This window comes from Bacillus rossius, chromosome 1, assembly GCF_032445375.1.
Source record: "Bacillus rossius redtenbacheri isolate Brsri chromosome 1, Brsri_v3, whole genome shotgun sequence".
Lineage (NCBI taxonomy): Eukaryota > Metazoa > Arthropoda > Insecta > Phasmatodea > Bacillidae > Bacillus > Bacillus rossius.
Window position 1 is genome coordinate 334652927 of NC_086330.1, and position 27813 is coordinate 334680739.

The following is a 27813-nucleotide window of genomic DNA, read 5'->3' on the forward strand; positions in this document are numbered from 1 at the left end:
TGAATTTGCTAGTTACCGAAGTTATAGGTTAGGTACACATCACTGGCGAGTACTGAAATACTCGCTCACATTTTTTTAGTAGCTTTCTTTGGATTAGCAGAAAACTTATAAATATGATTTAACCCCAGGAGCAATACAGTATTTTAAAAAGAGAGCAGATTAATGATCAGAATGATTTACTTTCTTAAAAAAAAATCAACCTGTAATGAAGGCAGAAAAATTTGTAGAATTGGCTCATTAACATTAGATAATTCTGTGAATGTTATTTAAATGTTTGCTGCAGCATTTGAAACAAAATCATGCATTTGAGAGAACACTCAGGTTATGAATAGATAAAACATGAAATACACTTTATAGTCAATTATGCCCGTTATTTATTTCATGGAAAAATTAATATGAATAAAACAATCACTTCATAACGATGATAATGCATAAAATAAGTAGATATTAATTGCCTTACACTTCACTCAAAACAATTTATATTAGATAAGAATAAATGCAGTTATTGACAAAATATTATTAATGCTCCTCCAAACTAGGTAGTAAAAAAAGTCCGACTAGGGTAGACAGGCCATCGTCAGTATACTTTGAGCTTGTTGTGGTCGTCAAACCCGGCCGAGTGGCCCGCGTTTCGAACAATAAAACTACTGCAGTCAAAATGCATTCTCCTCTCGCCTCGCCGCACAAACATGTGGGACGTCTGGCCCAGCGACGCCGTGCAGTGTATGAACGGCGTCGTCAGAGATGCCGTGCCATTCGATGGCGACGTTCGCATCAGATACTTGTTGCTGTTTCTGGCCACCCTGCAACAACATGGAAAATCATCTTTAGTCTGTGATCCTGAAGTAATTTCATATAAAAAAAATTGATCTTCACTATTAAAATTAAAAAATTGTTTGGAGTCAGCCTCTAGTAGCTACAGGTGAGGAAAAAGTGCGTTTTGTATAAATTTCAGACCCAATTTGCAAGAGACCTCACAAAGTCAAAAAAATTTTTAAGGATATAAAGTACAGAATGTCTCAACAAGGTTCCTGTCATGGAATGATAATTAAGTGTTAAGTAACATACATAAATACAATTGCAAGTTTTTTTAAATTTAAAATTAAAGACCATTAAATACATAAAATTGAAGTAAATTTCCAGGAGAAACACTCCTGGCATTTATTAAATGTTCTTCCAAGTGTAGACATTTTCTTTGGCCATGGCTGTGTGTGTCTGGTTGCAATAGTAACACAGTGCCATTTATCTTACTAAAGCAACAGCATATTCAAATTTTTTAAGCAACTTTGATTACCAGTTTTTTCTTACCCCGCAGAGCCATTGTTACACTTAGCTCCAAATATCCTTTTTGTTGTGCCACACTCACCACACAGACTTATATTGTTATAGGACTTTAGTTTCTATGTTAATAAAGTTACATATTTACTACGAAATTAAAAGGGAGGGCTCAGTATTTTTTTGTTTCTCATGACCGTTATAAACGTCTTGGTATGCTTTCAGAGCTGGTTGATGCACTGAGCAATGATGCCACATAGCTCAGGTTGTTTTTCAAATTATATATTAATAACTAATGACACAAAAACAAGGAACCAATCAAATGGGGCAAGATTATATTGATGATTTATTTAAATGGCATCAGCATGTGTATAGTTGGAAGAAGTCAGAAAAAAAAATATGTTACAAGATAAATTAACACCTAGATTATATTGATGATTTATTTAAATGGCATCAGCATGTGTATAGTTGGAAGAAGTCAGAAAAAAAAATTATGTTACAAGATAAATTAACACCTAGAACTGTCATCAGAAATCATATAAAACCAACTTGAGAAACTTTTAAACTTAGAGAGGATAGGAAAGATCGCAGCATGCATGAATGAATAGAATACAAAAATCATAAAAAAAAATGTGAACGACTTGGCAGAATTCGATGGGGTTGGGTTTGTCGGCTAGATATTTTCAATGTGGAGACCTAAATGCACATAAATAGTCAATACAGTGTATAGTTTAGAAAAAAAAATTTCAAACTGTTTTTCATCAAAAATTGCTTAAAACCAAAAAATTAACAAATATGAAAAATATGTGGCTGTGAAAATTATTAAAATCACAAGAAAAGCCCTTGTAGTAACCAAATCTTAGAAACAAAATAATATTTCAATGTTATGTTAATTTTAACATATTACAACTTTATATTATGCAATTGTAAAAAAGGTTAATTGAAATATACTTATTTTGATACACACATAAGTTAGTTCTGTTATCAATTGTCTGCTGCCATTACTTTCCAGCTGAATAACTTTTTTTTTTTGTGGTTTAAATTTTTTAATGCCTTTATTGGTGTCTTGTCCAGGGCATGTCAAAACTCAACATCACCCATGTGTTTCGTGGCCGCTTGACTACAGGCCATGAGCTAAAATGTCTGGCAAGCCATCAGTTATTCAGATGTGGCCTCTTAACCCAGAAGCCAATATGCAGTGTAATTGTCTCTGGCCTTGGAAATGTACGATCTAGGAAACTACCAATGGTCTAATTAGGACAACATTTACTTGTAGCTATAATGTAATGCATCCCAGCCTCTCTCCGAACAATATACCAAATTCTGTAGTTCTCTAGCAGGGCTGGAACCAGGTTAAAGTGGAGGAGGCGTCCAGTATAACCATCATATCATTTTTTTTTTTTTTGGTATTTTTCTCTATAATGGAATTTTTAAAGAAAATTGTCACATTAAAATCTCAGAAAATAGTAGACTTTTGCAACTGCAACGTGTACACATATAAATTTAGGGAAGGAAAGAAAAAACTGAACATTATAAATATTGATTTTAAATAAATGGTTTTAATGATTTCCTAAAAACCAGCCATAAATACAGGCATGCAATGTCAATTTTGTACAAAGGCTTGCTTATGATGACACATGTGCAAACTGGCTACTTGGAAACAAAGTTCCTGCTGCTTTTGTGTATAAGGCATGTCGGGCTATAATTGGGAGGTAATACATTATTGTAGCCCACTAAGGGTTACAATATTCCTTCCAGAATAATCCATAAACCTTATGTATCTAATTTGTTTATAATTTCTTGGGGCGAACCTAAAATTAGTTTCATTTTTAGGCTATATTTCTTCAGTTAAATAGTTAAAAGTGTATTTCATATAAAGTTATATGAAACTATTAAATTTTCTTATTTAAGAGCTAGGCCTGTGTGAATACTAGTTTTTTTGATGTGAAGCGAATATCAAATCGAATGTTTGAAATATTCCCGAAGTCAAATCTAATTGTGAATATTGTTCTTGGCGAAGCTGTATTGCACTTAATTGATTAAAAAAAAATATAGGATTGAAGTCATAAATAATCGTTGAACGTTTACAATGTTTGAACTGATTGAGTGATTTACCAATTAGACCCTATAATTACATCATTAGAATAAAATTACAAAATAACCATGCGTAACATTAATTTTGAGAATTCGTCAGAGCGAACGGAGCACCTCATTTACTCAAGCAAAACAAATACTACACAGAAATAAACTATATAATTATGTTACTGATAGGGACCGGAAATATTCGCGGTTTCAACGGCCTTTATAGGATAGACCAAGGGCGCCCATACCCGGGGGCAGGGGGGGGCCGTGGCCCCCCCCTAGCTTTCAGGGAAGGAAAAAAAAATAGTGTAGTCAGGTGTTTTACTTTAAAGAAAATTATTTAAATTCAGTATTATGTAGAAGTGGTTCAACACGAAGATATTATTGTATATAGTTTTTTACATGTCTACTTCATTTTTTATGTTAGTTCAAGCATTAGTTTCTGCCGCTGTGATATAAGGTGTTGTGTACAGGGAGAAAACGCTGTTCAAGCGCAACGTCCGTGGCGAGTCATTCCCCTTCGTAATCCTACCCAAGCTCACGCGATAACACAACACAACAGATTTAGAACAGTCAGAGTTTAGACGACGCGACAGTTGACACGTGCTTGTAGACGGCGAAATGTTTTGCTACTTTTTCGTCATAATGTGTATGTTCACAAATAACATCTCAAAACAGAGATTTTTCAATAGTCTTTAGGTCTACAGTTTTATGCATCTGGTCTAGATTTAGTTTAGTGTATTCAGTCAGTATAAATAACTTAAGTGTAAATAAATCAGTGAAAGTGTAAAGATAAAAACCTTTGTTATTATGTAGTGTTTCTTAGATTTCCTCATTCGTCACATCCGTTCAGATTATTCACAATTTTTAAGGTAAGCTAACACATTTAAAGTTACTCAAATAAGAATTATTGTCCAGAAAAGTATACAACGTAAAATTTATGTTGGAATTTTGAATTTGAGGAAAACCACTTTTTCCCTTCAAAAGTGTTTAAAGGGATAAGGATTCCGCTACCTTCAGTAGACTCGTAAGCAATTTACACTAGAATCTCGATTTTACGTACGCTCACGGTCGCTTGGATTGCATTCGTAAAATCGTTATCTTCATAAATTTTAAACACCCCACCCCGTGAAGATACATGTTATAATTTATTGAACGGAATATATATAATATTAAATAGTAAAAACAAGACTGCCATCTGCCCTCTGCCCTCCCTTGCGTTCCCCTTATTTTTTTTTAACATTCCACAACTTGCCTCATTGCACGAGTGATATAAAAGTGACATCACAGCGACTAAACACAGTTGCACCACGCATTGCATCATGTTAACTTTTGTGTGGTGACAGTAGGTTGTCCGACATGCCTTTCTTGGATATCTTTCCTTTTCGTAAGACGCGTGCTACTAAAATAAATTTATATTTGAGTTTGCAAACTTGTTCACTCCTTGCCAGAGACAACTGAACACAGACGAGACTTTCCAGGGTTGGGTTGATGAGCTGGAAGAATTCCCTGCCTTGCATTTTTATGGACTTTACCTTATCATATTTATCAGTTAATCTTTAACAGATAGGCTTGAAAAATATTAATGAACGCACTTTTAGTAACATAATCGAGGAGATCAAGCACACAGTTCAGTGTACACCTGTACTGTTTCATAAAAGTGATCATAGGTAGGGACTGAAAAAATTCGCGGTTTCATTGACCACTCGGATAGACTCAACGATTCTCTATGTACTCGGGCAACTATCACCTGGTCATTGGCTACCGACTCGGGACACCTGTTTATTGCGATTCTTATGATTCGATACTTCTTTAGTTGAGTCTTTGCCATTGGCCTAGAGTCCTTCAGGTAAATTGCGGTCCAATCACTGACGCAGCATTAAGCTAAATGAGTTTGGATTCCAGCCTGTCTCGAAAGGAATCCGCGAATTTTTACTGTCTCTAATCATAGGCTTATTTGGTGAAGAAAAACGCTGCTCTGTAACGACAGACATTCATTAAAAACACAGTACATTTTAGTGCGAGAAGCCCTTGAATTTGTGATAGCCACAGGGAATTATTTGTTTGTATAGTAAGTTAAAAAAAAACTTAGTTGAAAATCCGCTCGTCACGTCTACTTGCTGTCACTTACACCAATTTTGAGTGTTTTTTACTGGGAAACCGATGCAGCGAAGGTAATGAATGCGACACATGTCAAGATAATGCCTAATGGCATGGGTTGTTGGATATTAGCGGAAAGGAGAGGAAGTAGCTACTCAATATCGTTTCTTTCTCTCACGCTTCACAAGGTTTCAAGCTCAGTTGCTATGCTCACGAGCTGGAAATGTTGGAATGAGTAAGTAATGTTGAGTATAGTTCATTTGCGGTAAAATATATATTTTTACGGCCTCCACATAATTTTTCAATCGAAGAAATTTCAAACTTTGCGACAAATAAAGTGTACCTAGTCCATTTTTTCTTTTCGATTTTGAGTTTGATGCCGCAATAACTTATACAATATTCACTAACGGTAAATGGCTGTTGTATTAGCTTTAAAATATGAATACGCTGTGCATAAAAAATAAATATTTTTATATGTTTTCATAGTGTTTTTTTAAATTTTTATTAAATATATTTTGGTGTCAAAATTTCCGAATTTTAGATGGTTCCTGAAAAATGTATTCGTAAAAACGCGGCTTCGTTGAGTCCGGGCTCCGTAAAATCGAGGTTCTAATGTATCTTAATTCTGAAGTTAAGTACTGAACATGTTATTTAAGGGTTTATCAGGGCCGTATTTACGCGCAGGCTATCTAGGCTGTAGCCTATGGGCCCGCACCACAAATGAGGGCCCGCACCACACGACACGAAAAAAAATTATACTGCGATGTGGATCTTCTTATATTCTTAAAATACGCGTCGACATATTGTCCAGTTGTTTTGTGTAGATTAATTGCGCTGAACTAAACTCTTCTGTGGAAAGCTGATTATGAGTTATGTCAGCATTTAGAAATTTTCGATTATTTTCATTGGTTTTGGTGTCACTTAATTCCTTAACCTCTAAATACTGTTTGGTTAAATTGTCTAGTTTAATAATAAACTAATTTTTTCTGCGCTTTACTATCACTAAATAAACTTATAGTCCTCGACTACTGAATCCATCTGTGCTAATTTTAAATGATAAGCAATTATGATTCATATCGAAACATAGTAATATTCATTTAATTGTGAAACAATTTTTGACTATAATTATAAGCGTATTTCAGGTGTTACATTTAAAAACAACTGTTTTCTGACTGTAATAACATATTTAAATCGTTTCTCTCCCAAAGTTGAATCTTTTGACCAACACGTTTTCAACTTTATAATTATTTTAATTTAATTTGTACGCGACATTTATTTAGGGGTAAAGAGAGCAATTAGTTGAAGGACTGTATTCTTGATATCCGTGTACCCGAGACGCTGTAAAAGTATAAGGACTGTATTCCTGCATTTTTGTTGCTAAAAATTCATTTGTTTCAATAAAATAGTTAATATTTAATTAATAAAGTAGCCAATAAAGATTTTTTTATGGCGAATGAGTACTGTGGTCTAGTATTTTAGTAACAGGACAAAAAATTTTAACAGGGTCAGAACTGGAACTATTTTATGGCTAGTAACAAGCCGCAGTTAAGTCTTCCAAAAGATTAAAAATACTTCATACCCCTAAGTCTGGCCCCCCCCTACAAATTATCATATGGGCGCCCTTGGGATAGACTGTTCATTCCCCTGTGCGCTCGGGCAAATAACGCGCAAGTTAATTGGCTGCTGACTTGTAAGTCGTCTCAGCTGGCTTGTCCGTGATTCGATCCTTCTTTGGTTGAGGGTTTATAACTAGGGACTGGAAAAATTCGCGGATTCAATGACCTTCAGGATAGATGCCACGATCCTGTGCATACTCGGGCAAACGTCACCTCTTCATCGGCTACTGACTTGCGAGGCGTCTCAACTGGGAGACTCGTGATTCGATACTGCTTTGACTGAGGGTCTATAGTTGGCCCTCAGTCCTCCAGGTTAACAGTGAACCAATAGCAGAAGTAGCATAAAGATACAATTATTTGCATTTTAGCATATCGCGAAATGAATCCGCGAATTTTTCCGGTCTCTGTTTATAACTGGTTGGGATTCGTCCAGACGAACAGTAAGCCAACAACAAAATCATCTGAAAGGTATAAATTTATTTGAATTTTAGTCTATCGCCAGGGGCGTAGGAACCGGGGGAGGACAGGGGGGACGTGTCCCCCTGAACTTTTTGGGTGGAGGGGACTGTCCTCCCCAACTTTCTAGACCGTGATATTTTTATTTTGTAATATTATTCTTCCCAACTTTATTTGTAATTTCTTCACTCATCTAATTTTATCTTAAGGAAACAATAATAATTTTAACTTCGATGTATCCAATGGCCAGATACAAAAAATGCTTAAAAAGCGCTATTTTGCACTTTTAAAATCAAAATTTTCCGGTGCAGGACCCCCCGGACCCCCCGTCTTAGTAAGAGGGGAGTGGGTTTACATGACATCAAAAATTATTTGTCCCCCCCCCCCCCCCCCCCAACATTATGAACACAGCTACGCCAATGCCTATCGCTGAAAGAATCGGCGAATTTTTTCCGGGTCTCTAGTTATTGAGCAACAAATGCGAAGCTTCGCCACAGCTTTGAATATATATACTGTATAGAAGTCGCCAGCCCAGGTTAAAATATATAATACGGTTTTGAGGTAGTTGGTTAAATCACCGCCGCAATCGCCACCATCTCTAGGGCATCGACTTGTGGTGGTCCCTAGCGGACAAGTGCCGAACTCTTCAAACACCTTCTTCCCCCTCCTGTGGAACGACCTCGAGCTGCAGTGAATGATAGATGGGGGGTGCGGGAATGACAGCAGGCGACAGCGCTGCGCTCTAACGTGTAAATAACAACCTAAGACGATACAGGGCGTTACGGCAGCGCACTGCAGCGGTGAAGTTCCCAAGCTGCTAATCATACGCTCCTGAAAAACGTAGAGTAAATCCTATCCACTCGCGACTTCTATACAGTATATATATTCAAATGCGCACAGGCCCGTCGAGAGCGTAAGAGCGCGTGTAAACACAGTGAGAGGTTGTCTGCGACGTGACCTGATGAGGCCGTCGGCCGTCTGCGAGACGCGCACGTTGTTGATGATCCAGTTGGAGACGCCCTCGTCGTTGAGCCAGAACTGCGACTCGCCCAGCGCCGCCTTGGCCTCGTCCACGCACGCGGCTCCGTGGCGCGAGTTGCCGAAGAAGACGGTCAGCGACACGTCCTGCCGCAGGTCGGAGAAGCTGTCCGAGGTGGTGCGCGTGCCCGCCGCGTCCACCAGGTACACGAGCGCGCTGCGGTCCGACGTGAAGCTCACGCCCTTGTACCACATCTTGGCGTACCTGGGGGGGAACCGCGCCGTCTGTGCTTCTGCGAGCGACTTTGTACAACGCATGGCTGTGGATATATGAGATACGTTCTTAGAGATAATACTGAGGATTTCTAGCAAAAACTGGCGCATAATTTAATATTTCAATTGATGTTTCTTTCAATAATTAAACTTTATTTTGTTTTGTTATTCTCATCAGCGCAGTTAGTACTGGAATGCTATTCAGGGAACTATTTGGAAGTACTGGGACAACACAAAGCATAGATGACCGGCAGGGGCGCAACAACTAAATTTCCAAAGGGGAGGCAATATACTTTTTTATAAAGAATCATCGATCCCCCCCGGGAAAATTTGTATTTAAAGGTGAAAAATGGTGCTATTTAAGCAGTTTTATTATCTAAAAATTGATTACACAGCACTTTCTTTGCCCCCGTTTACCCCCACTTCAAGGTTTCAGAGGGGGGGGGGGCAAATACCCTTTACCCCCCCCCCCTCCCCTGTTGTTGCGCCCCTGACGACCGGGTAAGAAACCGAACTCAGTATTACTGAGAACAATGTTTTGTAGTAGTACAGATGTTTTCATATAAATGTACAAATTGACAAATATCTGTGAATATTTACATGAATATTTCCGTTACATTAACAAAAAAAAATTACAGTGTGTGACTTATACATCGAGGCCCCTGATAGCCATGATTGCCAGGACAAGCCAACAAGCTTGGCAGGAGAATACGCAGAATTTAACCTGGTGGAAGGGTTAGGGAGGATAGAACCACTTTGCCCGCTGTCTGCATTCAAATTATTTCCTTCTGTTGGTGTTGATGATATATATTTTTGAGGAATTCGGGGGAAAGTGGTTATATCTCCTTCCCCGCCCCCCTTACTTGCGCACGCCCTTGAAACTTGGTCAAGTCTGCCAATGCAAGCCCTCAGTAAGCTTGTCTCGGCAACCAGGAGCTGCAAAGAGCAAGCCAAATTCAATCATTCGGCAAGTTTGCAGAAATCAAGTCTCGGCCTCAATGGATCAAACCTAAGTTTTAATGAAGCTTTATCTGGCAGGCTTCTGGATCTACTACTGATCGACATCATAGAGTCACCCAATGTACCAGCGAACATCACGTCTCTCCATTCTGCAACGGTGCTGTGTAGACGGGCTAGAGCCAAGGTCTGATTCAGTGCAAACGTTCTCACTGGTCTTCTGGGACGAGCTTCCGTGCCCGATGCAACGCTATGCTAGCTCATGGACCGCCGTTTGGAGTAAACTTTCGTGTTCTGGTGTCGTAACACGAGGGTTGGCGTGTCTATGTCGTCACTCAAGCCACGCGCGCTTTGCGAGGCGTGCGACCGATACGGCAATAAAGGAAACATCTTGCGTTGTATGCGACCGGCTGACAGAGATGGCTCCATGCTCTATCCGAACCCCGTCAAACTGCTGACATGTCAGTGCCACGCCGAACATACGCTGAACGACACTTCTGATGACTGCTCAGGATACGAACACACACCACACCAGTCGTACACACTAATGTGAGTGTCATTGGTGGGATGGAACATTGTTTGGAACGCTAAACCCTTCCTACCACAAAAAATCGTTTATATTACGTAAGTAAACTACAAAGAACTAATTTTAGCAGCCAACAAATCCAAACACAAATCTCGTCATAAGAAGGTTAGTCTAGGGAATACTTTTCTCGACATGCTCCCAATATAACTGGCTGTGTGCCAGAACGTGAACACGTGTTTCATTGCTAGTTCAACTCAAGCCATGTACAGTATTTCAAACAAAACTTGCGTCAAAGACGTCTTCGCTCGTTTTAAACACACTTGCCTATTAAGTTATGTGCATATATACAGTTAATTATGCGAATTTTCCTAGTGAAATGGTGACGATGTTTCTTTCATGGGTGGGACGGAACGAGTTGGTGCGACGACAGAGACCCGGGCTCGAATCTCGATTCACCATCTTGATGTCTGCAAATTCATTGATGACTCCTTGGATTGTCTACGGCCGATTACTTCCCCAACATCCCTGTTCAGTGTAGTGATGTGTTATCGTTTGTGACCTTGCTGTTGACAAGAAGTTACAACCAATTTATATATATATATATATATATATATATATATATATTGGAGTTCATTTTACAACACTACGCAAGGGCAAGGCCACCTAATGAACCATTTAAGCGAAAACGTCCCATAGTTATCTGCTCAATGCTTACATTACTCGGCAATGCAGATATTACTGACGAAGCATTACCTGGTGACATCATAAATACGTTCCCTTGCCTTTTCCGGCCACGATTAGCGTTGCTCGGACACAGTAGGGCCTATCAAATAATCATATTCATTATCGTAAGTAGGATAGGCACCATAACATTAAAGCGTCACGCGTCATGCCTATAGAGTGTCTCAAGCTTAGTTTGCAGCACTAAGTAATTAGGACCCACGTTAATCAAAATCTTTTTAAAACATTTTTATCTTACTATTTGTTCTAAGTCCATAAATTAGTATACATTGACAGTATTATTACAGTTGTAATAATTCTGAGAAAAAAATCAAAGCTATACACCATTTACATGAGAAACTATTTGTTATCAGTCGGTCACTATTAATAATAAGGCATTCCATTAAAGAAGGTGCTAGGCTCCATTTGTAATATTAAATAATATAAAACAATCATTGACAAAAATGGTTGAAACCAAGATGCCTTCTTTCACTTAAGTCTCCTAAGAAGTAAAACTTGAACGTTATCAGATGATGCACTTGATGATACACAACAATAAATCGTATTTCCAAAAACCTCATTCCACATTTTCCTTTACAAAAAAAGTTTCAGATACACTTAAAAATATATATTACGTCATGACGTACATCTGGCGACAGATCACGCTGAAACAATGACAGCGCTAGTAGCACTGGGGAGAAAGAATAAATAGCCATTAAAATGCACATTGCAAAACTAAGTAAGATAACGTTGTAGGCAGTGTCACCCTTATTCCACACAGGGGAAAAAAAAAGTCTGTACTTTTAAAAAAAAATTGCTCTGGAAACCAGTTGCCAAACCAAGAAAGATATTGTAAGTTTGTACAATACATGGCCATGGTTATTTTTGCAATTATGAAATACAGTGTTTCGAGATAATACTGAGAATTTCTTAAGAAAATTTTAATTGATGTTTCATTCAAGCATAATTTTTTTTCAAAACCGTGGTAAAAAAAGATAATCGAACATTCAGTAATTGGACTTTATTGTGTAGTATCGTGCTTATTAATGCATATTATTATTCGGAGAATGCCCGGGTAAGAATCTGAACCCAGTATTATTGTGTATTAAAATTGGACGGTCTCCGGGTAAAAGGTAACGAGTCACATTTTGGTGATTTTTAGTCAACAAGTCACTTCAACTCTTAAGCATACTTAGAATATGTAATGCATTTTTAATCATTAGCAACTATTTTGGTAAATAAATGAATAATGCAAGAAAAATTTAAGTATTTAAATTCAATTTTTATCTAAGAGTTTTTTGTTTCTCCTGCAAAAAGTGAATTCTTGACTTGTTACCTTTTACCCGGAGACCGTCCTAATGTTTTCATGTAAATGTACACATTTACAAATAGATATCTGCAATTCTCCATGAATATTTCTGTTCCGTTTACAGAGCACGGCGGTATGAGCGCAGAGCACAGGCCTACTTGTGGTTTCCCTTGGCGTCCAGCGCCATGATCTCGACGCGGCTGCCGTACTGGTGGATGCGGCCGTTGGGATGCAGCAGGCCGGCCGACGACCCGGACTCGCTCAGCGCCAGCACGATGTTGTTCTGCAGCACACGGGCACACGACCACCACTTCAGCCCGCGGCGACAGGCAGCCGTCTCACAGACAACGGGTGCTTTCCGAATGATTCCCAGTGTCTTGGACACACGTCTCGAGTCAACTGTTCCGTCGTCCGCGCTGTCGTCGTCGTCGTGTCGTCCGGACTTTTTGTTGTTTCCTTGTATTTACTGTTCTTGTTTTGCAACCGCTCACCAGCGTGTGCCAGTAACGGATAAAGGAATATTTTCGATAGGAGGGAGGAGAGATATTTCGATAAAAAAGAAAAAACATTAAAGTTTCAATATGGTTATTAAAAAAAACTTACATTACTATTGACACTAACACACAGTAGTAACCGTAGGTGACGAGGCTTCTCACACAGTAGCATACTGTCTTCACTGATATTTGGCAATTGTTTTTCATATCAGGGTGGGGGGGGGGGGAAATATCCTACATATCCCCTCTCCCTGCGTCCGCCAATGTTTCCGGGTAGTAGAATACTGTCTTGGAATCCATTCGTCAGTCGGCGCTCTTTGTCGTGAAGCACTCGACGGAAATGCAGCAGAAGGAATAATTACGTCTCTACTGGATAAAGCATCACCGTTTGCTTATATCGTGAATCATTAAAAAAAAAAGGACTCCTATTTTTCACATTAAAAAATTTTTTAAACCGAATATATTTCTCAATGCTCACGGAATTTCAACTTCGAGAGCCGTTAAGAATCATGAAGTTTAGAAGTCACTTTCTACCCCACCGTCGCCACATTGCGGAAGTGATAAATAATACGCATGAATTAGAATTTCGGTCAGTCATCACCATAAGACACGGTCATTAAAAACTTTATTCTACGCTGCAAACACTAGCTACACTACGTCCGATGTTTTGAGCGTCACGCAAACACGGCACGGAACATCAGATGCACAGAAGACGGATTCACGTAACGCCCACGTAATGATACATGCATGTCCACCCCTGACTAGAATGATACAGAGTGACGATCGCCTCCTGTTCCCGCCATGTCACGCCGTCTTCTGCTACTTCGGAGACTGACCGGCAGCCACCGCACAGAAAACATTGTTTCTGTACTTTTATGAAACATTTCCTTAGAAACCAGTTGTCAATAAATAATTAAAATTATTAAAACTAATTAATATAAAATTAATAAAACTACAAGAAATATATTGTAAATTTGTACAACATATTTTTGCATACATGAAATACTGAGTAAGCATGGGTGTAGACCAATGGGGGGAGGAAGCCCTTCCCACCCCTTGAAATTAATAACCCCTCACAGAGGAGGCCTGCTTGCGCTTGCAAACTCGTGACTGTGAAACGGGGTTGATAGATGTAAACGTCAAAACTAGGTTTTTTGACGTGACAACGTCTAATAAATATGATAGATATTTGATTACAGTTTATTTATATGAAAACTTGCTCATAAATATATTTTAACTTTATAGCTAAACGCCAGTTTTTAAAATTAATTACAAGTCATCTACACGTGAACTGTTTCGTCGACTGTTTACAAAGTGAAGTGAAAAGTTAATGTGGTTTTAATTGCTTATTACAACAACAATTTCGGCAATAAAGGTTAATTATTCTTGCATTTTAAAAATCTGATTACTAGTATAATTTGAAGTATTTATTCTTTTATTATTTAAATAAAAAATGATTCAATTTTATTCATAAAAGTATGCAATCATTTCGTCAATGTTTTGTTATGACGTTGTCACGTTTAACTATCGTCCGTACCTAAACCGACTTTACAGACAACCAATTTTTTTTTATGAAAAACTTTCTGATATTTTGAACTCTTCTGCTTGTTGCATGCAGGATTCAAGATGCGAGCACCCTGTCCAGAGATGGCTTGTGTCGGTTATAACCCCTCGAGCCGCGCGGGCTCTTTGCGGATCCCACAGATTTGCACCCCTGATTTCTTACGAAAATTCGGTCTTCATTTGATATTTTATTTGACGTTTCATTCAAGCATTAAATTTTTTTTTAAACCATGGGAAAAAATATCGATTATTCAACTATTTGACTTTATTTTATTTTGCCGTGCTTATTAAAATATACAGTTATTGGAAAAGTATTCAGGAAATGCCCATGTAAGAATATAAACCCAGTATTACTGGCAAACTCTGGCTGAGGTAGAAAAAAAATGTATCTCATTGGGACTTTGAAGCGGTGGCTTGGCCTCTCACTCCCGCGCGCCGCAACTAATTATCAACATTATCATCTTCATAATCATTAAATTTTGGAAGCCTAGTAATAACGACTTCGAAAACCAAATTCAAAACGACAAATGTACATTATGCTCCAAGGCTGATGCACACTCTCTGCGTAATCAAGCAATCAGAGCACTTTAGCACAGGGCAGGCAGTACGACTGAAACAGCTCACACTGGGATTCGAACCCGTTTTTCTCCCCCAAATCTCACTCATTGTTTTCCTCCCACTTCTTTATTCATCGCACTGCCCTCAGCAGCGCGTGGGTTCGAGTCCCACCCGCGATCCCGCCAAAGAAACAAAATTTGAACACCACCTTAGGAGTAACGCAGCATCATATTTTCCACAGACATCCACACATAAACTCTAAGAGTCAGAGGGCACGACAGCGGGAGAATTAAGATGCACATAAAGTTCTGCCGTTCCCGATTACACCCGAACAATTAACCTTCGGCCAACTTCGGGATTTGTTTTATTTTTGCGCAGGGAAAAATGAATTCGAATATTAAAAGTGGTCGGTTAGGTTAGCTACATTAAAACACTTTAAAACACTATGGACGGTTAGTTAGGTTGGTATAGCTACATTAAAATAAACAGAGAAATATATATAAATAAACCCAAGGTTGGCCGAAGGTGAATTGTTCGGGTGTAATCGGGAATGGTAGAACTTTATGTGAATCTTAAGGTGGGTTTACAATTTAAAATTAAGAATTAAGACTTAAGACTTAGTCGTTTACTTACCATATGTCTCTATGTAAACTAGTGGAATGGTTTATGATTGTCGTGTGTGAATTTTGACGGGTAGTGTGCGAACCATATGATGACTTAAGACTTAACAGAAATGGTTATATTTTATATTTTTCGTTAAGACTTAAGGGAAGCGACCAATCACAACAAACCGGAAAGTTTCAACCGGAAGTTTATGTCTCATTATTGGACCGAGCGAGGCAGTATTTAGGGTTAGAATTCGTATATTTGTCATTAGTAATCATCATCCATTTCGAAAAATAGATATCCCATTTGTCAATAACCTATTTCAAACCTGCTTCTCCGTTTCGAACAATGGCCGACCATGTGTTTTGTGCTGTGATTGGTTGGAATTAACGACTTCTATGTCAATCATAAACTGGAAAATGTAGTTTCGACTTAATCGTGTGCTCGATGTTAAGTTATAATTCTTAAGGAAATCAATCGTAAACCCAGCTTCAGGCTTCCCCACGGACAATGGCACCGTGGAGGGGGCGGTGACCTTGAAGTTGACGATGCGCACGGCCCGGTCCACGGTGAGCTCGACGCGGATGTGGTAGGGCAGGCGCAGGCAGATGGTGCCGTGGGGCGTGACCACCGCAGAGCCGGCGCCCGGGGTCTTGGGCACGTACTGCTCCCGCCAGTTCTCCTGCGCCGGGACACACGGTCAGGTACCGCCAGCAGCCAGCAGGGATCCCTTCCAGGATTTAAAACAACGCAGGGGCCTAGCCAGGGGGGGGGGGGGATTTAGGGGTTCAAACCCCCCTCCCCCCTTCCTTAGCACCAAATCTTTAATTAATTTCTTATTCATCACTGAAACAAATTTCATATTAAAATTAATAAAATTTTTACCATAACAATATTTAAATTTAAGTACCGAAAACTGCTAAAATAGCACTATTTTACACCTCAAAATCCCAATTTTCCCGGGGGAGGACCCCCGGACCCCCCGCTTTAATACGGGGGGGCCATGCCTCTTAACACCCTCCATACACAAATCCTGGCTACGCCACTGAAACAACGAATAACACGTTAAAAAACAGAATTACAAAATAACAGCAATTTAGCTACGTACGGTTACAAATATAACATTTTTGGAGATATTATTGTAATCCTGAGTGGGCAGCGTTAGCGTATTTATTTCCTCTACATTACAGCCATCATACAATGAAACAGCAGGAATTGTGTTTCCACTTGACATGGCGTTTTTCATGTATTTATTGACATTAATATATAAGTATATGCATTTATGACTGGTCTTAACGAAATAAAAAAAAATTAAATAAAAATAAACATCATGTCCAGATTTATTTTTTCTCAAGCAAAATCATTACTTGAAAATTCCATGTGTGAAATGTTGGAGTAGCTTACTGAAATTCTACTATTCCCGAGATTTTAGTGTGGCAAACAATTTTCATTTTAAAATTCCAAAAAAAAAAATTTCATTATAAATAATACTTGTCAAAAATTCTATAAACAATGCTATACCAGACCCCCTCCTTCACAGAATCCTGACCACGGTCTTGGTTATTATCACGAGGGATGGCAGGGCAAGTCTACCGAGGCCCGTGCCGGTGTGTTCCATTTTTATTTTAGCTGCTTGTCTAGTGTCCTGCTCAAAATACGGACATTAACGGGAAAAGGAAAATTAAAATTTTATTAACCCGTAACCTAAAGTGTTGGACAATGCAAATTTAAATTAATGAATTCTTAATGGAAAAACTTGCAAAGTGTTTATTGCCACGCATAACGCGATTCGACCGGAACCTTATAGTAAGCATCTATAAAACTGACCCGTGGATGATTATATCAGGAAAGAATTTCAACATTTATTAAGATAAACTATCGAAACCATCGTCAAAATTTGAGTTCCATGTTGGCTTGAAATTTTGTTTGAGAGAGTTCTTATGGGTGGGTCTTCACAAGAGTAAACAGCCCAGGGCCCCGCCACTGATTACTGGAGATCGGATAAAAGCTGAGATTCAAATTCGTCCACCATTCTGCTGATTCTGCTGTTGGTTCCCAGTCTCTGTAGGCCGGCGAGAGACCATCAACCAAAGAAGCATCGAATCACAGACTACACAGTGCAGACGCCTCACAAGTCAGCAGCCAATGGACAAGCGAATTTGCTTGAGAAATTCAGCGGATTGTGGAGGCTATCCTAGTCATTGAATCAGCGAATTTTTCCTCTGTATAGTTATTACAGTACCACTCACACGCGTACCTTGAATACAAAGCTGTACCCCGATGGTAAAAAAACATCATGTCCATTTTTTGACCATGATTTACATTGTTCGCTTATACACAGTGGAAGAGAGTACTATGCTCAGTTACGATAAACAGCGAAAATATGCATGTCCGGTTTCGTTTGGAGGCACAGGACACCATGTGGACACGAGGTTAGTGAATTCGAATCACTAGCTTTAGCGGCTGTTGTCTGAGGTTCTTGCAATCAGGCAAAAGATAGGCCGCATCTGACTGGCCAGATAGCCCAGACAGGGCCGCAACTAGAGTCTCTGGCACCCGGGGCATGAATGGATTCATGCGCCCCCCCCCCCCCTCTTTTTTTTGCACATACCACACCAATAAAGCGGGGGGTCCGGGGGCCCTCCCTCGGAAAAATGGTGCGATTTAAGCATTTTCCGTTTCTGTGCTACTGTAACTTCCATGCAAAAACTTTTTACCAGTTACCAGTTGTAGTAGGAATTACAATGCAAGCGATTTCGGCGCCCCCACAGCTTTGCGCCCGGGGAGTATGCCCCGCTTGCCCCCCCCCCTTGCCCACCCTAGTTGCGGCCCTGAGCCCAGATAGCCAGAAGAGAAGGGGACGCCGGTCGGCCAATAGCTCCAACCAACCACAGAGGCCCACATCCCGGCCAAGCAGGGGAAGAGGTAGCATCTGACAGACCCACAGCCGCAGCCAATCAGGAAACAGTAAACTCATGCGAAAGTATTTAAGGGCAAGAGGACTGCCAAAATAAAACACGGTGTCCTCTAGCTCTCTGTGTACAGAAATATTATGGCCAGAAAAAAAATGGATTTACATACATTTTTCGCAAAAAAAAATGTAACGCTTCTTATGCTGAATCATGTTGCGCAGACGCCAGCTGTTTCTTCCTTGTGATTGGCAGCCGTCTGCATTCAGTACACGTTTATTGCGATTGGTGTGCTGATAGTACACTACATTGGCGTAGCTGTGTTCATAAAGTTGGGGGGGAAAAAGAATGATTTTGATGTCATGTAAACCCATTCCCCTCTTACTAAGACGGGTGGTGGGGGGGTCCTCCACCGGAAAATTTTGATTTTAAAAGTGCAAAATAGCGCTTTTTAAGCAGTTTTTGTATCTAACCATTGGATACATCGATGTTAAAATTATTATTGTTTCCTTACGATAAAATTTTATAGTGAAGAAATTACAAATAAATTTGGGCAGAATAATATTATAAAATAAAAATATCATGGTCTAGAAAGTTGGGGGGGACAGTCCCCTCCACCCAAAAAATTCAGGGGGACACGTCCCCCCTGTCCCCCCTGGTTCCTACGCCCCTGAGTACACATGCAACCTGAAATAAACGCGATTTTTTTTTAAAACAATGTAAAAGATGATGGAATATGAAATGAGTGGACTTAGTTAAGAGGCCACTCCAGTGTTTCAGGGGCACTACGCAACCCGCCTTAACCTCATAAGATTCAATGCTATTTTCATTTTGCTTATAACTAATTAACTAATATAGATTTCGAAATGATGCTTGCTTGATATGTAAGACAACGATGCTCTTACCAAAGCCCCTTTCTTCAAAAACTTGCATAAATTATGGTTTTATACTAATCTTTACTAATATGCATAAGTGTATTGTCTATGTTTGAACCATAATTTATGCACGTTTTTGAAGAAAGGGGCTTTGATAAGAGCATCGTTGTCTTACATATCAAGCAAGCATCATTTCATAATCTATATTAGTTAATTAGTTATAAGCAAAATGAAAATAGCGTTGAATCTTATGAGGTTAAGGCGGGTTGCGTAGTGCCCCTGAAACACTGGAGTGGCCTCTTAATGAGCGCAGTTGTTACTGGTGTTGAAGTAGGGCCTACTGGGGGTAGGCAGTGATTTTTTTCCCCCTAACTTAACTAAAACTAAGTGTATTTTGGGAGGGGTCCGGGTTAGGGAGGGACCTAGGTGCGTCTAAGGCCGAAGCCTATACGCCTAGTCATACCGGGATTAGCCATGCAGGGAGAGGGTCGCATGCATCGTGTGCTAGGAGGGGATTGGCCAGCCATGGCAACGATTGGCGCCATGACTAACTCCCCTCACTCTTAAATCTAGACTATAACTAGAGATAGACTGGCGGCGGAGTGAGTAGTCAGTGGTAGCTTTGAATATATATACTGTATAGAAGTCGCGAGTGGATAGGATTTACTCTACGTTTTTCAGAATCGTATGATGAGCAGCTTGGGAACTTCACCGCTGCAGTGCGCTGTCGTAACGCCCTGTATCGTCTTAGTTGTTATTTACACGTTAGAGCGCAGCGCTGTCGCCTGCTGTCATACCCCGCACCCCTCATCAATCATTCACTGTAGCTCAACGTCGTTCAACGGGAGGGGGAAGGGGTGTTTGAAGAGTTGGACACTTGTCCGCTAGGGACCACCACAAGTCGATGCCCTAGAGATGGTGGCGATTGCGGCGGTGAATTAACCAACTACCTCAAAACCGTATTAGAAATGTTAACCTGGGCTGGCGACTTCTATACAGTATATATATTCAAAGGTGGCAGGCAGTGGTAGACGTACACCGCAGTCGGCGTCGGCGGCGTAGACGACGGGCGCGTGCTGCCACGGCTTGGGCAGCGACGGCAGCGAGGGCAGCGTGCCGGCGCTCTGGGACCGCCACAGGGGCACTGCGGCCGGCGGTGCTCCCAGCGAGGGCACGCTGGGCAGCGACGCGAGCACGCCGCCCCACGAGTCCAGCGGCGAGGCGGCCGCCGCCTGCGAGGCGGACTCGTAGTACTTGCCCGCGTCGCACTGCGGCGGCTGCGGCACAACACGCGACCAAGTTTCATACACGCGCTTTTCAAGCCTCACACTTGGAGATAGGAACAATTCGCGGGTTCATTTCGCGATAGGATGGAATCCAAGTGCGTGTAACTTATTGCCGCTTCAGTGATTGGAACACAGTTTGCCTGAAGTACTGTGAGCCAATGAATGACCCCAGGGCCGGTGCAAGGTAAACTGGCGCCCTAGGCGAAAAACCTTAATGACCCATCCCCCCCCCCCGGGACAACCCAAAAAAAAAATTCCTTGCCTCAAAATACATCACGTAAGCCTAAGATTTTGTCAACAATCAAATGTAAGCAGGCTTTTGTTTATTTTTTTATTTTTTTACTTATTACAAATCATAAACAGGTCACCGTGGACTTAAAATAATTACTTATATAAATATAAACATTCCAAACTGTTACAAAAATTCATTTTCATCCAGTTTTAATATCGTTAAACATATTATATCAGCTGTTATGTGTCGTGCTGCGCCGCCCCCAGCTACTTGGCGCCCTAGGCGGTTGCCTAGTTCGCCTAAATGGACGCGCCGGCCCTGAATGACCCTCAACGTAAGAAGTATCGAATCGTAAGCATCCCAGTTAGTAGGTGTCACGAGTCAGTAGCCAATGAGCTAGTGTAATATTCCCGCGTACATAGAAAATCGTGGAGTCCATCCTAGAGGTCATTCAAACCGCGAATTTTTCCAATCCCTACTTATACTTTAGTGATTCATAGAGACCTGCAAAATCCGCGAATTCATTCGGTGATAGGCTAGAATTCAAACACATGTAGTACCTCTTAGATGATTTTGCTATTGGCTTACTGTTCGTCTGGACGAATCTCGACCAGTTGTGAACCCTCAACCAAAGAAGGATCGAATCACAGACAAACCAGCTGAGACGACTTACAAGTCGGCAGCCAATGAACTTGCGTTATTTCCCCGAGTGTACAGGGTTATGTGCAGTCTATCCTGAAGGCCATCGAAACCGCGAATTTTGCAGGTTCTAGGCTAATTCATATTGAATACAGGTCCATATGATTAAAAGCATTTATTCATTATGTATATTAGTGATAGAAATTGTGTTCATAAACTTTTTAAAGTGTATTTATATACGTGAGGTTACGTTCCCGTATGTATAATTTATTTTAATTAAGATTACTTATTATTACATTAATATTAATAAAAAGTTAATTTTACACACATGTTTATATGATCATTGAATACTAAGTATTATTATTTTTTTATTTGAATTTATACTTTAACAACCGTATTTATATCACTTCAGCCCGTTGATTATTTCATTAATATATATATATATATTTATTAAATTAAGTAACTATAACTTCTAACGCATCCATTTTTTTTTACATAAATGTTGTCACAAAATAATTTTTTAATATCGTTACAATTATAGCATTAGTTTAACTTTTATACGCCCTTTTTAAATTCCATTTTTAAATCATGTATTATTATGTGCAAATGTTATATTACTTTATATTTGCTAATTTTTCTTGGCTATTAACCTTATATTATTATTACCTACTTCGGAAGATTTATGCTGTTAACTTATCCTCATAAAATAAGTCAATATAAGAATAGCAGAAAGGGCAAGCGAACTTCCATGACTACTATCCCATAGAAGGTCGAATAGCTGTCCACGCACATAATTTAAAAATGGGGGGTTCAGTGTAGAAATGGCTTCCAGCATACAATGCGCAAATGTTTTCGTCGCCGGTCCCTAAGAAAAATAGTTTGGGAAAAGAAAAATGTATTGTGCAAAAATCATTGTTGCATTAAGTACGGGAATCTTTAGAAGAGGATAGAAGTGAGAAAATAATATCCTCATCCATACACATTCATTTTCGCGGTACAATTCCACAACTTGAATAGTTTCTGCATCTGACCATCTCATCTGCTCCAGTGAACTGAGCACCACGTGTTGATGGACTAGCTCGCCAGCTGTACTCTCCCACAAAAAAAATTCCTTTGGAAACCAGTTGCCAAGAACTAGTTTTGTAATACTACTAGAAATATATTGTAACTTTTTACAACACATGGATATGGTTATTTTTTGCATAAGTAGCCTACATGAAATACGGTTCGCGAGATAATACTGTAAATTTCTTACTAAAATTGCCGCATAATTCTATATGTTACTTGGCATTTCAATCAAGCTTTTAAACCATGGAAGAGAGAATAGAATACTCAACAATATGACTTTATTTTGTTTCAAAGTGCTTATTAATGTGCGGAGTTAATACTGGAAAGCTGTTCAGGGAAAGGTTTACAAATAACTTTGACTATTGGAGGTACTGGGAAAACACAAAGCATAAATGCCCGGGAAATAATCCGAACCCAGTATTACTGCGAACACTATTTTTTTTTTTTGATGATACATCTGTTTTTCATGCAAATGTACAAAGTTACAAATACCTTAAAATTTAAATGAATATTTCTGTTCCATTAAAAAAATTTGCAGCGTAGCGCGACTTTTGTTATTTGTCTTAGTTGTTATTCCGTTTACTCTGTCCGTGAGATCGCCCCTAAGGAACTGCGAAAGGTATTCAACACGGCACTTTCGGAAATAGTGCCATGCCGGACTAGCGACTATGTCCGATTATCGAACCAAATGTGAAATGAAACCCGCTAGAAAAAAGGAAACACTGTGCTGAAACGAAAACCGACAGTAACGATAAATTCTGAGCAAGCAAAAAAAAAAAAAAAAAAATCAACAGCGGGCATACACCCGGGGGGAAAATTAACGCAAGCAGCTCGATTGCCAAACCACAAGATGCCGGATTAAAAACACCTTTCGCTGTAGCTTTGAGGGCACTAATATTCAGCGGATTCATCGGGTAGCAAAGTAGATTTGAAACACGCGTTCATCTGCTTCGCGTCGATGATTGGACTACAGAGCTCTTGGCACGCCCTTGAAGATGCAGAAGAGAAGAAGTGGCAACCCAATCACGTGTAACCCGCTAAAGGATGCAACCTTGTCATCAACCAAAGAGCACTCTAAAAAAATCTTGACTATATACCATAGTTACAACAGCTCTGTGTAGCAGACTAAGCAGCTATGCAACCATCTTGTATAATCTTGTAAATAATTTTGGTTCCTTCAATCATACGTTTCGCTCAGTGGACCGAGTCGGTGAGCCGTCTTTCGAGCAGCAGTCGGGTGCACGCAAGTTTTTCGTTTGAGGAGTTGCGGGTTCAAATACCGAGTAATCCATAAATGCAAACTTTTCACTTTTCATAATTTGTTGCGCATTTATTTTAAAAAATTTCAAAAAATTAATAAGTAAAATAACGGAAACGAACTTGACCAACAAACAAAACGTTAATAAAGTGTGATAAAGGATAAGCACAAATGATCACATTGGATGTGGTGATTTTATTCAAATTATTTCGTAAGCCGTCTCTCTCTCTCTCTCTCTCTCTCTCTCTCTCTCTCTCTCTCTAATAAGCCTTCTTTGGTTATGTGTGGACGTTAATCTTCTCTACCATAGAACACATAAAAAATTCAAACAAGAACAAGACAACATTACGCTGATCCAAATTCTCAAGTCAATATATTTTGAAAAAGATGCTATTAAGTTCATGTTTTATGGTTGAACATTGGAAAAGAAATGATTTGTAGCCGCAACAATATAGCTTATATTTGTAAGTATAGACCCAACGAAATATTTTGATGTTACAGCAATATGATGTTTTAGCTTAAAATAAATTGTTTATTAGTTACAGCAAAATATTTCAGTCACTTATTAAGTAATAAGCCACTTAATGGACTGTGTTTGAACACAAACTTTTCGGTGGAGTGTGGATTCTATATTAACAAAAATGTTTTGTACTTTGTGGTCACCAAACCTGTTTTTTTTTTTTTTGTTTCTAAAGTGTCCTTAGTGTTCGCGATCTCTAACACGTTTAACTCATGTGGCGAGGGTCGTGGGTTCGAGACCAACACCCGTCGTCACTGTAGTTCATGAACAACTAAGTATCTGCAGCTGGCTACAATAGTTGAGATCTCGTCACCTTAAGGCTCGGTCTCATACGCAATTTAATTTTTTTTGTTACTTTTATTTAAGGGTAAGTAATTTCAAAAATTCAACTCGATAACTCCATTACATGTGTTATTCTACTACAATTTTTTTTTCAACACACATTACACTAGTGAAAGTCTGTTAAAAATATTTGTTTCAGAACAGCAAATGTTAGCAATATATCGAGTTAAATTTTTATAAATAGCTCTCAAAAAAGTAATCTACGAAAAAATAAAAAATAAAATGGCGCGTGAGACCGAACCTTAAAGTCTCTGTGCAAAACCTTGCGAAGTGAATTCCTGCAGTATGCCATTCGCTGCCTCTGTTACAAATAACACCAAGTTCTGCAGTAGTTTATTTTACTGTAAAAATTGTGCCATTGAGCGCATTCATATCTGTTCAGTGACTGATGAATAGAGTTGTTTCGTTTTTCATACATTTGCACTGACTAGGACCAAATACATAGGCTGTGTCCATATTCCTCCTTAAATTACAGGTTGGCCTAAACGATCTTTTGAAAAATGCACCTCAAAGAATGTTAAAAGAATGTTAAACTTTTTTTTTACTTTCTGAATAGTTGCAAGTATCCTTACAAAATCGCCGATATAGCCTTTCATGAAACCATGTGAGGTTTGTGGCGCTACATCTTATAAATGTTTGGTTCTTAACCAGCCAACTGCTGTCTTTACCATTTTATGTTTATATATTTTCTTCAATTTATTAACTTAAAAGTTCAAAAATATAACATTTCCTGAAATTAAACTGTGAAAAATTCGTAAAAATAAAACAAATGACTACGGAACAGTTGTTTTGCTGATACGCCATTTTTGTATTAACATTGAAAGAATTCGGATATCCCTTCGCGGCTGGTTTCTCACTGAATGAGGCCTTGAAACTAAAGGGGCCTTACTTTTAAAAAACAGACCTACTGCTCAGTAATAGTTTTGTGATGTTAATTCTCCACTAGAATGAATATATATATATATATATATATATATATATATATATATATATACACACACACACACACAATAGCAAGACACTAAATGTTGTTGGTCTACGATGACAGTCACAAAATAAGTCGTAAGTCGTAAGAAGTCGTAGCATTAGTTCGTAGAGTAGTAGAAAGCAAGTCACGTGACATTTTCAAAACCTAACTCTTGTCACGTTTAGCCAATCAACGCTGAGTAGTGACTAAGTGTCTCAAAAGAACGTATAAAACGTAGAGATGCTTTCTTGATTTATGTAATAACCACGCACGTGTGAAAAACATATATTTACTGTCCAAGGTGAAATTTGGTAGTTTATTTGTTAATGATCCTTACAAATTGTTAAGAACAAGATAATTTACACTTTATTTTTTAATGCGCTACGAATATAACTACCTATAACTTCCAAGCCTGTAACAACTAGAAAGTACATTGCAGAACGGGCTTTATGGTATTGTCAGTGACAAACATAACCACTTTCTGTCTTCGAGTTGTTATTAAATAAACAAAGAAGCTTCTTCATCAACACTGAACATCGGTGCAGTCATAGTTTGCTTGCAAACGTGAAATAGCTATACACGTACCTCTGTTTCAACTGCAGCTAGATGATGACAAGAACACGACTGAAAAGAGCTCAAAAAGATTCGATACAATTCAGACTGTGCTGGATTTGAGGCCATTTCATCGTTGTAATAATTATTCAGAAACATTCTGAAGGTTGAAAAGTGTAAAATACACTCACAAGTTCCAATGTCATATTTCCGACAAGCTTTTGTTTCCGTTAAAATTTCAGTCTATGCTTGTTCTTGGAGAAATAAATGAATTGTATGTACAACAATAGAGTTCGTTACGTATAATGTTTCATAAAAAAAATGCGCGATAGACGTGTACGAGCTAAAAACGCGTTTCCTATTCGCGATAGTCATCAACAAAGATGTTCTAAATTAAAAAGCTTTACCTTGATTTTTTCTGCAGCCCCATACAGTTGACAAGAGAAGACTCCGTGGAAACTGTTGTTCTGGCCACGGAGTAATACTTTTGGATGATTATTCGCAGACACAAATACCATTTTTTTTTTCTTTTAGCGGTAATCACCACAGAACAATCACTTCTCAAGATGATATTCTTTTAACTGTCTAGCAAATTAAAAAAAAAAATATCTAGCGAGTGTACATTTTTCTGAATAGTCCAGCGATTTACTATTTGAACAGTTGCGCCAACATTACACTACATTGCACTTAACACTAGCGAAAAAAGTTCACTGGCACAACAGTTTCAATAACAGTTAGACCAACTATCCATTATTTTTCAATATTGATATGTTGACTATAGTAAGTAAATTGATAATTAGGTAATAACTGATAATAACGTAATATATTGAAGTATAAAATACGTGTTCTTAAAATATTTATAAACAATATAATGCTAGTTTTTACTGAAATATTTATATTTTTAGATAGTAAAAATATATTTATTTTTGTGTGGTTACACATACAAATCGACATAAACATGATGGCTTCAATCAAAAAAACCCTGAAATATTCATTTTTTTTAAGGTTAGTTATTTTATACATCAAGCTATTGACCACAAATATGGTTTTTTCTTCTCCACATTTGTTTTCTTCATAAGTTAGGTTATTTTCGTTATACATGAATACTTCACATTCTTCAACCTGCTAATAGGTACCTAAAAATAAAAAAATAAAAAAGGTGTCAAATATTACCTGAAGAAATGTGAAGTATGTCTTACTTGACGTTCACTTAGTGAAATACTGCATTATTGTTGAATGATTCATGTTTTTTTTCAAGCGAGGTTCATTGTGTCACAGCCGAACATAACTGCATTACGAGATTAGAGGGTTTTAGTAACTTGAGTGTTAGGATGCTATGGTAAACTAGACATTTAAAAATTTCCCCTCGACTGGTGCCAGTGTGTCGGCAGGCACAAGGTCTCTATGCTCGCAAAGGCAACCTGGTGAACGGAGATGTTTCTGCTCGTACCTTGAGAATGTCTTTGAGGAACGAGCGAGGACTGCTCTCGGCTGAGATGTTCTCGCCTCGGGACCGCTGCAAGGATTCCGGGCACAGATCCACGGAAGACATCGCCCGGCGGAGAACTGACGTGCACGCGGTTACGTATTCCTCGAATCAGCTTCGTCCGATCGCTCAGCGAACTCTCCTCGGAATGGCTTGTTTACTGCGC

General features: G+C 39.0%; 1 protein-coding gene across 1 annotated transcript; it reads right to left on the reverse strand.

Annotated features, from left to right (window-relative positions):
• Positions 1–345: 345 nt before the first annotated feature.
• LOC134530344 (uncharacterized) lies at positions 346–27813 on the reverse strand. Its single transcript, XM_063365093.1, has 6 exons — positions 27612–27813; positions 20335–20574; positions 16049–16195; positions 12451–12575; positions 8488–8772; positions 346–803 (listed from the first exon to the last, which is right to left on the reverse strand). The coding sequence occupies exons 1-6, from the start codon at positions 27711–27713 to the stop codon at positions 578–580; spliced, it is 1125 nt and encodes a 374-aa protein (XP_063221163.1). The 5' UTR covers positions 27714–27813; the 3' UTR covers positions 346–577.